The sequence below is a fragment of the Brienomyrus brachyistius genome, unplaced genomic scaffold (genome assembly GCF_023856365.1).
Source record: "Brienomyrus brachyistius isolate T26 unplaced genomic scaffold, BBRACH_0.4 scaffold65, whole genome shotgun sequence".
In the NCBI taxonomy this organism is placed as follows: domain Eukaryota; kingdom Metazoa; phylum Chordata; class Actinopteri; order Osteoglossiformes; family Mormyridae; genus Brienomyrus; species Brienomyrus brachyistius.
In genome coordinates this window covers 1,070,093-1,084,083 of record NW_026042340.1, presented here as the reverse complement: position 1 = coordinate 1,084,083, position 13,991 = coordinate 1,070,093, and the positions used below count along the sequence as shown (strand labels likewise).

The 13,991-nt window shown below is 44.4% G+C and overlaps 2 protein-coding genes across 2 annotated transcripts in view; both read right to left on the bottom strand.

Annotated features, from left to right (window-relative positions):
• Window positions 1–13,991, bottom strand: part of LOC125725332 (protein NLRC5-like) — a 554,938-nt gene that overhangs the window by 426,388 nt on the left and 114,559 nt on the right. Inside the window, exon 14 of the mRNA XM_049002177.1 lies at window positions 3,076–3,249. Within this exon, the coding sequence (XP_048858134.1) occupies window positions 3,076–3,249 (174 nt within the window). The remainder of the gene's footprint in view (window positions 1–3,075; window positions 3,250–13,991) is intronic.
• The window catches only part of LOC125725336 (NACHT, LRR and PYD domains-containing protein 12-like), a 248,178-nt gene that overhangs the window by 219,234 nt on the left and 14,953 nt on the right, over window positions 1–13,991 (bottom strand). The window lies entirely within an intron of this gene.

Sequence of the window (13,991 nt, the reverse complement as noted above, 5' to 3'; positions counted from 1 at the left end):
GGGTTAAAATACTGTACACCTCACCCAAAGCTACAGTGTCACAGATGGGGTGACATCACCTGCATTCACACTCCGATGGGAAAGACGGCTGCATGCCCACTCTCTCCTTCATTGTTTGCCATCTTCATAGAACCACTTGTGGCAGAAATACGAAAGAACAGTGAAATAAATGGAATTCATACCAATAACTCAACACAAAATTACTGTCTATGCAGGTGATATCTTACTGTTTGTGGATAAAAGCTACCTGTATTATATGTTTTAATATATGTACGACAGTGTGTGTGTATATACATATGCTATGTGTATGTATTAATATATATGTGGAATTATTTATTTTTTATTTACTTTTTTCTTTTTGAAAATTACCCCTCTTATCATCCACAACCATCACATATAAATACAATCCTGTGTGTTTTTTTCCTTCTTTGCCTTTTTCTTTCTTCTTTTTCATGTCTTTCTCCCTTTCTTTCCTTTCTTTTCCTTATTCCTCTCCTCCGATTCCTCACATTAAATATTGACTTCACTAGCCCCGCAGTCCCGCCACTTCCACTAGCCCCTAGTTAGGTCAGTGGTTCTTTTGCCCTGTGCCTTTGGGTGGGGCAGGTCACCTGATGCACCAGCTTTAACATCAAATTGCTCACCCCCAGAGACTGAGTCCTGTAAAGTCAGTAGTGCCATTAGCGCAAAAATAAAATCCCTTCAAAGAAAAAGTGCATCGGCTATAATGCCACCAGGCCTGCTCTCTCTGAATATTAAAATGAAAATAAATATTTGTAATATTTTTATTTGCAATTGTTCACAGTTAAATGTTTCACCTGAAATTCTCAAATATGTTCAAAGACCAATAATGGTATCAGGGATCTATAATCATTATCAAGAAAAAAAATCCAAACATTGAAAACATACTTCTCAATGCCTATCAGTAGCTGGAAGTGCAACCATTATATTTTAGCATTTTCAACATCAAAATAATTACCCCAAGGCTACAATTCTATTAGTGTATAGAGCCAAAAAAATCAACTCTCCTCTCTTTCAGGTGATTTCATGTTTGTTTAAGTTTCTCCTTTTTAACAACTGTATAAAGTAATGTTATTTGTTATATAAATCAACTCAGGTGAAACTAAACAATGTATGTTTTCAGGGTTGTCAAATCTCAAGCATCTGGTATGACACTCACACTTTCAGACTGGCGCAGGAAATCTTACGGCAAATCTATATTATTCCATTATAAACCTAAAATTAGCTACATCAAAAGTGTATTTACATGGTTAAATATAAAAGTAGACTATTATACAAGGTAAGAACTGTTTTCATTAGAACTTATTAGTACATTTATTTGACATGAAAAGTAAAATGCGCTGTTTTTGCCTGAAATGGCTCGTCATTCCGTTTGCATTGTTACTCCGACAAATATAAAGCTAATATGAGAAAAACATGTCAAGTTTTATATCTTTTCGAAATAACATGATTGCCCATATCCTACACTAATAGTGATTGAAGCGATAAGTTTGCATGCAATTATATTAAAACGAGACTTTAATTATATTATTATTATATTACGTGTGGGATTATCGAAACCAATACTTAAATCCATTACATGTGTGCGGAGTTTGCATGTTCTCCCCATGTTGTTGTGGGGTTTCCTCCGGGTACTGCGGTTTCCCCCCACAGTCCAAAGACATGCTGAGGCTAATTGGAGTTACTAATTTACCCGTAGAAGTGCATGTGTGAGTGACTGGTGTGTGAGTGTGCCCTGCGATGGGCTGGCCCCCCATCCTGGGTCATTCCCTGCCTCATGCCCATAGCTTCCGGGATAGGCTCCGGACCCCCCGCGACCCAGTAGGATAAGCGGTTTGGAAAATGGATGGATGGAAAGTTTCTACAGATATCACAATAATATAATTACCGTGAATTCTTTTAGCCACAATAATCATGTAGTGAAAATCTGATATTGTGATATCGCTGCATGTTACCCTGCCTTCCTCTCCTTTTGTTCTGTTTTCTCTCCTCCCACCTCACCTGTGACCCCCAGACACCGGCTGCTCCGCGTTACCCTGCCTTCCTCTCTTTTTGTTCCATTTTCTCTCCTCCCACCTCGCCTGGGAACAGACAGCAGTGTCTCCCTCACGTCTCCCGTCTCTCACACCCAGAGACCCCGACTCGGAATGAGGACGCTGCTGACTGCCACCAGCCGCCCCAAACTTTCCTCTTCCTGCTGTCATTTTTATTTTTAATAAAGTCTGCCTCACTGAGGCTTCAGTCCAGTCACCCATCGCTGCCTGAATGTCTTTAAACTCATACCACCCTACAATATAACTTCCCACTGCCTGAAACAACTGGAATTGTGTTTTGAAACTTAAATTACAGTGAAAGTACAAATAAATTGATGCTTTCATGGTATGTGAGCCCAAACTCGAGGTCAGGCAGCAGTCAAATACTTACCTAAGTATTCCCAGTTTACAGTATGGAATACCCTGTAATACTGAGCTCAGTATCTCCAGCGTACAGTGCGGAATACCCAGGAATACTGAGCTCAATATCTCCAGTTTACAGTGTGGAATACCCAGTAAAACTGAGCACAGTATCTCCAGCGTACAGTGCAGAATACAGAGTAATACTGACGTCAGTATCTCCAGTTTACAGTGTGGAATACCCAGTAATACTGAGCCCAGTATCTCCAGCGTACAGTGTGGAATACCCAGTAATACTGAGCTCAGTATCGCCAGCGTACAGTGCGGAAAACCCAGTAATACTGATGTCAGTATCTCCAGTTTACAGTGTGGAATACCCAGTAAAACTGAGCTCAGTATCTCCAGTGTACAGTGCGGAATACCCAGTAATACTGATGTCAGTATCTCCAGTTTACAGTGTGGAATACCCAGTAAAACTGAGCTCAGTATCTCCAGTGTACAGTGCGGAATACCCAGTAATACTGATGTCAGTATCTCCAGTTTACAGTGTGGAATACCCAGTAATACTGAGCTCAGTAACTTCAGCATACAATACGGAATACCCAGTAATACTGAGCACAGTATCTCCAGTGTACAGTGTGGAATACCCAGTAATACTGACCTCAGTATCTCCAGTTTACAGTGTGAATCCCCCAGTCCAGCAGAGAGCAGCTTCACTCCTGAATCCTGCAGGTCATTGTCACTCAGGTCCAGCTCTCTCAGGGGTGAGGAGTTTGATCTTAAAGCTGAAGCCAGCGCCTCACAGCATTTCTCTGTGAGTTTACAACGGTCCACCCTTAGGAAAATGTAAAACTTTTAAATCCACTTTTTACACTGGAACACTGTATTCAAATGAGGAGAATACATAACAAAGATTTTTTAGAAAACAATTCATCCCAATTCTGATTGCTGTCCACTATATTTTTATCTATAACATATGTTAACGTCAGCATGTTTAACTGTAACAGTACCGTTAACGTTTCAAACCTACACAAATGTTTTGTATGGATTAAATGGTTGAATAGATGTTTCCTGCTTCACTGCTTAATTATTTCTAACATGGATTGAGGACTGATAAGATTGTGGGATATAAGGAAGTAGGAGAAGAAAAAATAAGCTGTTTGTGTTTGTTTATTATGTAACTGCTGAAATGCATTGTGGGTGGCATGGTGGTGCAGTGGTTAGCACTGTTGCCTCACAGCTCTGGGACCCGGGTTTGAGTCTCCGCCTGGGTTACATGTGTGTGGAGTTTGCATGTTCTCCCCATGTCGTCGTGGGGTTTCCTCCAGGTACTCCGGTTTCCCCCCCACAGTCCAAAAACATGCTGAGGCTAATTGGAGTTACTAAATTGCCCGTAGGTGTGCATGTGTGTGTGAATGCTGTGTGAGTGTGCCCTGAGATGGGCTGGCCCCCATCCTGGGTTGTTCCCTGCCTCGTGCCCATGGCTTCCGGGATAAGCTCTGAACCCCCCGCAACCCAATATGGATAAGCGGTTTGTAAAATGGATGGATGGATGGATGGATACTACGTGTGGAGAGCATTCACTCAACATTTTTATCTCATTATTGGTTGCATTTAGCGGCTTTTGCATCTGAACTCTTCAAATACATTATAGCTGCTCATATTGTCTTTGTGTTTGTGTGGGAGTATAAGATGGTTAAAATATATTCTGACGTAGTTGTACATTTTTAATTTCACAAAAAAAGAATCCTTTGCCTCTCCTGGAACCGAGACCTTATCGTGGTGGAGGGGTTTGCATGTTCCAGTGATCCCAGGAGCTAAAATGGAAAATGGATGGATGGATGGATGAAATGCATTGTGGGTTTTCTTGGTGTCCAGTTTGTTTTTTGGAAAAATGCATATTCTGTACTCACTTCAGCTTCTCCAGTTTACAGCTGGGATCCTCCAGCACAGCAGAGAGCAGCTTCACTCCTGAGTTTCCTGGGTGATTGTAGCTCAGATCCAGCTCTCTCAGGTGTGAGGGGTTTGACCTCAGAGCTGAACCCAGGGAACAACAGCCTTCTCCTGTGACTCTACAGCCTGCCAGCCTGCAGAGAGACAGACAAAAACTCCCAAATAAATAAGATCATCCCACCATTACAAGTATTACATAAATGCTCCAATAAATATTTCAAGAATTACACTTTAGTGTCTAAGAGAAGGCAGCCCCCTCCTCTCTTTCCCTTAGCTAATTGCTCACTATCTCCTCTTTATAGTGTATGTAGCAAAGTGGGAAATTTGAGTCAGCTTGGATTTTATTGGCTCCCCTCAGTCCGGGGCGGGGTTTAGTCTCTAATATAAAGTGGGCGGTGGGGTAGGAATGGTGCACAAGCTGTTCTAGGTGCCGCTATGGACGCGGTGGCAGTTGTGGGAGTGTGCAGTGTGGTCAGTTGGCGCATTCTCTCCCGTCCCTCAGAAATTGACGTGGTGTATGCCGGGGGTTCGGCAGTAGGCGTGATACGCGTGTGCGGGAAGCTGTGTTATATTGCAGTGGGAGAGATGACGAAGGCAGCTCCAGTGTCTGTATAGTCAGCCATGCCTGCAGGAAGCTGTATTATATTGCAGTGGGAGAGATGGCGAAGGCAGCTCCAGTGTCTGTATAGTCAGCCAGGCCTGCGGGAAGCTATGTTATATTGCAGTGGGAGAGATGGCGAAGGCAGCTCCAGTGTCTGTATAGTCAGCCACGCCTGCGGGAAGCTGTGTTATATTGCAGTGGGAGAGATGGCGAAGCCAGCTCCAGTGTCTGTATAGTCAGCCTCGCCTGCGGGAAGCTGTGTTATATTGCAGTAGTAGAGATGGCAAAGGCAGCTCCAGTGTCTGTATAGTCAGACTCGCCTGAGGGAAGCTGTGTTATATTGCAGTAGGAGAGATGGCGAAGGCAGCTCCAGTGTCTGTATAGTCAGCCAAGCCTACGGGAAGCTGTGTTATATTGCAGTGGGAGAGATGGCGAAGGCAGCTCCAGTGTCTGTATAGTCACCCACGCCTGAGGGAAGCTGTGTTATATTGCAGTGGGAGAGATGGCGAAGGCAGCTCCAGTGTCTGTATAGTCAGCCTCGCCTGCGGGAAGCTGTGTTATATTGCAGTAGGAGAGATGGCGAAGGCAGCTCCAGTGTCTGTATAGTCAGCCAAGCCTACGGGAAGCTGTGTTATATTGCAGTGGGAGAGATGGCGAAGGCAGCTCCAGTGTCTGTATAGTCACCCACGCCTGAGGGAAGCTGTGTTATATTGCAGTGGGAGAGATGGCGAAGGCAGCTCCAGTGTCTGTATAGTCAGCCTCGCCTGCGGGAAGCTGTGTTATATTGCAGTAGGAGAGATGGCGAAGGCAGCTCCAGTGTATGTATAGTCAGCCATGCCTGTGGGAAGCTGTGTTATATTGACCCATCGACCCATCGAAGAGAGCATCTTCCGTGACCGAGGAGGAGCTATTTTGGTTCACCCAGCCTGGCGTCCGAGAAGATCCCCGGGCGTGGGACCTGGTGAGCCATAGCTGGGATATTCTGGACAGGCTATCCCTCAAGGAGGACGCGCATCTCCTCCGCAAGAACCTCCAGCTGCTGGCGCAGTATATAATGGAGTGGAGGGTCGCACCACGCATCGCAGAGGCTGTCCTCCCACAATTCATTCAGTCGGGCATGACGCAGCCTCCCGCCACCAATGTGTGCCGGAGGAGGAAGAGAAGGAAGCCGGCGAATGCCCCGACAATCGCTCTGGGGGCGTGCACACCTGTCCACGCTTCTCTTCCTGTTGGTGATCGGGAGTGCTTCCTGATCACTGCGGAGGCAACTGCTGCCGCTAAGCTGCCTTCATGGGCAGCTACCCCCTTCCTGGGAATGCGCCTGGCCGCCGCGGAGCTACCGCCGCCCCTTGAGCGGTGTTTCTTCTGGCCAGCGTGGGTGGCCAACAAATGGGCCAGCGCAGTTCGGGACGCTATCCCGCGTGTTCCCTGGACTCTTAAAGTGCTCACGCCCATCTCGCCTGTGCGGGACCTGCCTGTCCCACCGGCGTTTGACCTGGCTGCTGCAGCCGCTCCGCCCGAGGCTCTTCTGCCTCCGCCTCTGCCTGCTGCAGCCGCTCCACCCGAGACTTCTCTGCCTCCGCCTCTGCCTGCTGCAGCCGCTCCACCCGAGACTTCTCTGCCTCCGCCGCTGCCTGCTGCAGCAGCTCTGCCCGAGGCCCCTCTGCCTTCGCCAGTGTCTGTATAGTCAGCCATGCCTGCGGGAAGCTGTGTTATATTGCAGTGGGAGAGATTATGTGCAGTGCTGATTACCGACATTAGCTCACTGAGCACATGTGTTCTTGTCTGTTTGTGTGTGTGTGTGTGTGTGTGTGTGTGTGTGTGTGTGTGATCACCTGAGTGTTCATGGAGGTCCCGCATGTGCTAAGTCCCTCGTCCATCCATCAGTTCATGCCAATTAACTTGCTTAGTTGGCAACATTGGTGCCTCAGCTTGATACATCTATATTGCCTTTAGTGTAGGATTACTATTCTCCTTTTAAATGTAATAAAATAACTGTATCAATTCATGTCTCTGGGCCGTTCAGTTGACTAAACCTGTGTGCTTAGTTACTACTCGTATGAGATTTTGGAAATCATCATAGTATTACCCTGGGTGAAACTTCCCCAGGGTGGCGTAGCTGGCTGTCTATTGGGTAAGGTATCGCAGACCACTCCGCCACATGTGGAATACCCAGTAACACTGACCTCAGTACCTCCAGCGTACAGTGCAGAATACCCAGTAATACTGACCTCAGTCTGTCCAGCGTAAAGTGTGGAATACCCAGTAATACTGACCTCAGTCTGTCCAGCGTAAAGTGTGGAATACCCAGTAATACTGACCTCAGTCTGTCCAGCGTAAAGTGTGGAATACCCAGTAATACTGACCTCAGTATCTCCAGTTTACAGTGTGAATCCCCCAGTACAGCAGAGAGCAGCTTCACTCCTGAATCCTGCAGGTCATTATCACTCAGGTCCAGCTCTCTCAGGGGGGAAAAGTTTGACCTCAGAGCTGAAGCCAGGGAAGAACAGCCTTCTTCTCTGACGTTACAGCCCGACAGCCTGAAGAAAGGAAATGAAAACATTGTTTTCTATAGATGTCGTTATTTATGTAATTATCTGTATAAAGTGAGGGAGAGACCAGCAGCAGTGGTCGGCTCTCAGGGATTTAGCGAGTGTTTGTCTGCAAAGGTATAACTGTAACACAGTGATCCTACACGACTCACTGAAGTTCAGCTTTTAGTCTGACATTCCTGAAGTCACTGTGAATTAACGCCATAAATGAGCATGTCATTTCCAAACCATCGTGATGGTGCACCACTGACTGCCATCAGCCACCCCAAACTTTCCTCTTCCTGCTGTCATTTCTATTTTTAATAAAGTCTGCATCACTGAGGCTTCAGTCCAGTCACCCATCACTGCCTGTATGTCCTTAAACTCATACCACACTACAATAAAACTGCCCACTGCCTGAAACAACTGGAATTGTGTTTTGAAACTTAAATTACAGTGAAAGTACAAAGAAATTGATGCTTTCATGGTATGTGAGTCCAGATCCGAAGTCAGGCAGCAGTCAAATACTGACCTCAGTATCTCCAGTTTGCAGCGTGGAATAACCAGTAATACTGACCTCAGTATCTCCAGTTTACAGTGTGAATCCCCTACTGCATCAGAGAGCAGCTTCACTCCTGAATCTTGCAGGTCATTGTCACTCAGGTCCAGCTCTCTCAGGGGTGAGGAGTTTGATCTTAGAGCTGAAGTCAACACTTCACAGTCTCCAAATTTGAGATCACAGCTGTTCAACCTGGAAAAGAAAACACTTTAGGATATAGAAATGTACAGATCCTACACTTTAGCTAAATACAAAGCATTACAATTAGCATTTGTTTTCAATATAATTAGCAGCACAGCTTACATTTCAAAATGAATTACAGTCTGCAGAGTGTCCTGTGAATCCTGGTACTTTGCTGCAGTCAGACGATCACTAATTGTGAGTCAGTGCATCTTAGCTCAAAACTAGAGGTAAAAGCATTAAGTACAAGCTACAGCCAAAAATCACAGAATATATAGGAACACATGGACATCAAGATGGATGTGAACCTCCCATAACAGTCAGACCAGTGCTTCCAGTGCAGTCCTTAGCCATCTCTCTGCCAGGTGTCCCTACACTCGACACGTATCACTGAAAGGAGGAGATGTGAACATCCCCAGCAGCTAATGCAGCAGCAACTGGCACTTGGATTCCTGATCCCATGAGTAAAATCCTTTTTCCCTGTATTGTTATACCTGGGATCATGTCAAATCACCAATTAGGTCTGAGTGATATGAGGATATTATCAGTAATCAGCGTAATCATACACGTCATAACATGGTTATCCATCCATCCATCCATTTTCCAAACCGCTTATCCTACTGGGTCACGGGGGGTCCGGAGCCTATCCCGGAAGCAATGGGCACGAGGCAGGGGGGGGGGGGGACGCAAACCCTGGTCCTACAGATATGAGTTTATTATTATTATAAACAATGCAACTTCATATAATTCTGTGCCAGCTATTCTGCTATCGGAGCATCACAGATGCCTGACAACCACCTGACCAATCACAGCTCGACTTCCAACTGGCCAATCACAATGTGAACAACTGTTCCTTCTGGGTAACATCGTCCTGCACTGAAAAATACAATGCTGTGTCCCACACTGATCCACAGAAATACGCAATTTATCCCATATTTTAACACATATTTCCACCCCTGAGCTCGGCAAAATGAATCATGGGGTGGGTATCTTCATTTCTCCTCCCCTCATACACCTTGTCCACTAGATGTCGCTCTTGACGTATCATTACACCTCCCCTTTTTATGATACAGCCCCTACAAGAAGATAACTTAAACATGTCTACTCATAGCAATAGTTTTTTTAACATGTATTAATGCAGAACATGCAGAAAATATCACAACCACCACAGTCATGTTTAAATAATACAACACTGAGATTCCTGCCACATAGCACTAGAAACATGTGCACATATGTGAATAAGTTTACCGCTTGTAACTGGAAACAGTTGTTCGAGTACTAACTTTTTTTTTTCTTCTTTTTTTCAGTCTTTTTACCGAGCTGGAGTTTTTACCTGCCGTCCACTTCTTGTGTATTTGGTCCCTGCTTTACTCTCTGTTGTTCAGTGTCGTGTTTGGTTGTGTTCTCAGTCTCCAACACTGTCTTCCTGATGGGTGAGTGAGGTAGGTTTAGTTGCTGTTGTTTGCTCTGTTACGTCCCTTTCCTCATCCTCCCCATCTCTGCCATTCAATAATATGTGCCTGCGATTCCTCCTCAATCGCTGACCCTCCTGATTTATCAATATGTATGAACGTGGTGTGTCAGCTGCTGTCTTGACCACAGCCGGATGCCACCTACCACTGGAGTGGTCTTGAACTCTCACCTTGTCCCCTCTGAATACTCGGAAGATCTTTTGCATCATCTTTCCTGTTTCATTTTGCACACGCCTAAGTCTGTCCGTATTTCTCCTGTGCTCTTCACGGTCCGTGGTCTGAGATGGTCAGACGGTTTCCTTTTGCTATGAGTTTGACACACGTTGCACCTTGACACCACTGCTTCAATGTCCCTTGACATCTTAGGGCAGAACAGGAGTTTCTCTGGCTCTCGTCTTGCACTTTTCAATCCCGGAGTGTCCTGCATGTATAACTTTCAGCATTTCTTCCCTCATGGTTTGTGGTACAATTATTTTGTCACCTTTCATCATCATTCTGTTTATTTCACTTATCTCTTCTCTGTACAGGGTACCCGCGGTCATGGAAAACCTGGAGAAGTTTTGGAATTTTTAAATAATTTTTTTCCAGGCCCTGCATAAGTTTTGGAATTCTTGGACAGAGAGGAAAAGTTTTGGAAACTAGCCTTGTTCATTTTGGTTTCCCGCGTTTCCCACGGAAACGTACGAGCAGAAGTCAGTAGTTAACTGCCTTATACGAATACTATTCTATCTACTTTAGTTTTACAAATTTTCTTATGGTACTAGAAAAGTTATGGAAAAGTCATGGAAATATATTCTGGCAGAATTGGGGGAACTCTGTCTGCAGTTCCAGTATTCCCTTGCTACATCAGAGACGTCTTTCCTATCACTCGGCCATCCCTGTCGCACCATTTTTTTGAGTGCAATCAGTGTGTTGTCTTTTGCTGTCTCACTGCAAATCCATTCCCTGGTATCTTCACTCACAGGCGTATGTTTTGTCAAGAGGTTAATATGTGCTTCTAACTCCTCTTCCAACTTGTCTTCAGGTTCAGAATCATCATTAGTTATATTGAGGTATGCTCTCGACCACAGACCAGACAAGGAAATGTTTGCGCCAGACACACTGAGGTATGTCCTTCACAAATATTTCCTTGCCTGGTCTGTGAATCACATTCAGCTGATAGGGTTGTAGTTTCAGCAGAAGTTGCTGTATCCGAGGCATAGCACTCCCAACAGGTTTTTTAAAGATTGAAACCAGTGGTTTGTGATCAGTCTTGACATCTGTTTGTTTGCCATAAATGAACTGATGGAATCTTTGACAGCCAAATACAATGGCAAGCATTTCTTTTTCAATTTGGGCATAGTTGATTTGTGTTTTGGTTAAGGCCTTAGATGCATATGCAACTGCCATCCCTTCTTGCATTAGAACTGCCCCTAATCCTGACTTCGATGCATCCACAGATAGCCTGGTTGCTTTTTCACGTCATAGTACCTGAGTGAGTTGTTTTCCTTCTCAACAAGAGTGTTTTTGATCAACTGTATTGCTTTGTCATGTCTTTCAGTCCAGTGTCATGCAACATCCTTTTGCAGCAATTCTCTCAGTGGTTCAGTGAGGCTGGGGAAAAAGGGCATGAATTTGGAAAGATAGATCACCATTCCCAGGAATTTCTTGAGTGCTGGTCGATCTTTTGGCCTCTCCATCTCTGCAATGGCTTGAACCTTGATGGGATCCTGTCTAATGACATAGGATGTGGCCTAAGTATTTAAGCTCGCTAATGCCAATTCTACTTTTCTCTTTGTTAAATCTTAAGTTAACCTGCCTGGCTCTTTCCAGTACTTGTTACAAGACCACACCTTTGATTCCGTTCAAACAACTCTGATACCCTTTTATGGAATGCTTCTTGAGCGCTGTTTAATCCAAAAGGAAGGTGCACATACCAGTACCTTCCAAATGGTGTGTTGAAAGTGATCAGATATAGGTGGATTCCTCAGTGAGAGGTATCAGCCAGTACCCCGAGCTTGCATCCAGTATGCAGCGCCAGCCAGCTTACTCATGATCTCTTCTACTGTTGGTATCTCAAAATGTTGTCTGCATATTGCATTATTTAAGTCTTTCGGGTCTAAGCATTCTCGCAGCTTGCCATTGGTTTTTTCCACCATTGTCATTGAGTTGACCCATTCTGTTGGTTTGTCTACCTTTGCAATTACATTCAGATTTTCCATTCTTTGCAGTTCATTTTTGATTCAGTCTATAAGCAAAACTGGCACCTTTCTTGGGGCATGTACAACTGGTATTGCATCAGGTTTTATTTGTGTATGGTACAGCCAAGCACCCCAGCCCCTGAAACACATCGGCGTATTCCTCCTTTATGACAGAGCTCCTGTCTGCCATCTCCACGTCCCTGATAAGCCTCACCAAATTAATTCATATGCAGTCTATAAGTCCTAGTATTGGTTCAGCAGTCTCTAAGTTGACAATGGTAAAGTCACATAAGAATGTTTGCCCCTTTATAGTGCATGGAAGTTCACACTTTCCTCTTAGGGGTATCCTCTTTCCACCATACCCTGACAGTGGCCTTTTGGGAGATTTGATACTAAAAGGATATGTTTTCTTCATGTGTTGTGCCAGTTTCTTAGGTATTGTGTTAGATCCTACAGCACAGGACAGACTGTCAATATTCAAGTCCAGACTAAAACACACCTCTTTAGTTTAGCTTATAGGGACTCTAGTTCTAGCTCTAGCTAACTCCTCACTCCCAGTTAGACCTAGAGTGTGAGGTGTAGAGCTGGGTGGGGATCGGTGCCATTGGCTTTGGATAAACTGAACTGTCAGTCTGTCACTCTAGCTTCACAGTTGTGGAATTGGAATGCTGACGTTCAGGGACTCCCCATGCCTGCATTCCCATCTGCCTTTCCCTCATACTGATGCTGCCATAGCCATATCTGTCAGAGCTAACATACTGCACTCACCTAACTGTTTGCACTGCCTCTAGTAAAATAACTAAGATTAGACAGACCATCCAGTGCACGTGTGTAGCTACATACAGCTGCCAGCCTCCTGCTCGTCCTATGCGTACTGATAATGTGACCATTGAATCTTTCCTTCCTATAAAACAATCAAAACTTTTGAGTTTATTTTCCTCCTGCAAATCCTCTGCTAGCCTTCTAGACTCAATTCCTACAAAATTCCTGAAGGAGATTCGACCACTGATTAGCACCACCCTGTTAAATGTCTTAGACTCGTTTCTTAGGCTTGGATATGTTGTTATTAGACCTGTTCTAAAGAAACCAAATCTTGAACCTAGTGATTTAGGAAATTATAGACCAATCTCAAATCTTCCATTCAATTCAAATATCCTGGGAAAAGCTTGCCAGCTGTCTTTTCTCCTACAGAAAAATAACGCTAATGATTTATATCAGTCTGGCTTTAGACCAAACCACAGCACAGAAACAGCTTCAGTCAAAGTAGTGAATGATTTGCTTATGGCTTCTGACAGTGGCTGTATATCTGTGTTGATATTACTAGACTTAACTGCAGCATTCGATACTGTGGACCATAGTATCCTCTTGGACCGGCTATTCGTTGGCATTAAGGAAACAGCTCTCTCTTGGTTTTGCTCCTATTTAACTGATCATTATCAGTTTGTCCATGTGAACAATGAATCTTCAAAGATCACTAAAGTCAAGTATGGTGTCCCACAGGGATCAGTGCTGGGCCCCCTACTGTTCGCTTTATATACACACGTGGACAAAATTGTTGGTACCCTTCAGTCAATGAAAGAAAAACTCACAATGGTCACAGAAATAACTTGAATCTGACAAAAGTAATAATAAATAAAAATTCTATGAAATTTAACTAATAAAAGTCAGACATTGATTTTTAACCATGCTTCAACAGAATTAATAAAAAAAAAAAAAACTCATGAAACAGGCCTGGACAAAAATGATGGTACCCCTAACTTAATATTTTGTTGCACAACCTTTTGAGGCAATCACTGCAATCAAACGATTCCTGTAACTGTCAATGAGACTTCTGCACTTCTCAGTAGGTATTTTGGCCCACTCCTCATGAGCAAACTGCTCCAGTTGTCTCAGGTTTGAAGGGTGCCTTTTCCAGACAGCATGTTTCAGCTCTTTCCAAAGATGCTCAATAGGATTGAGGTCAGGGCTCATAGAAGGCCACTTTAGAATAGTCCAATGTTTTCCTCGTAGCCATTCTTGGGTGTTTTTAGCTGTGCGTTTTGGGTCATTGTCCTGTTGCAAGACCCATGACCTGCGACTGAGACCAAGCTTTCTGACACTG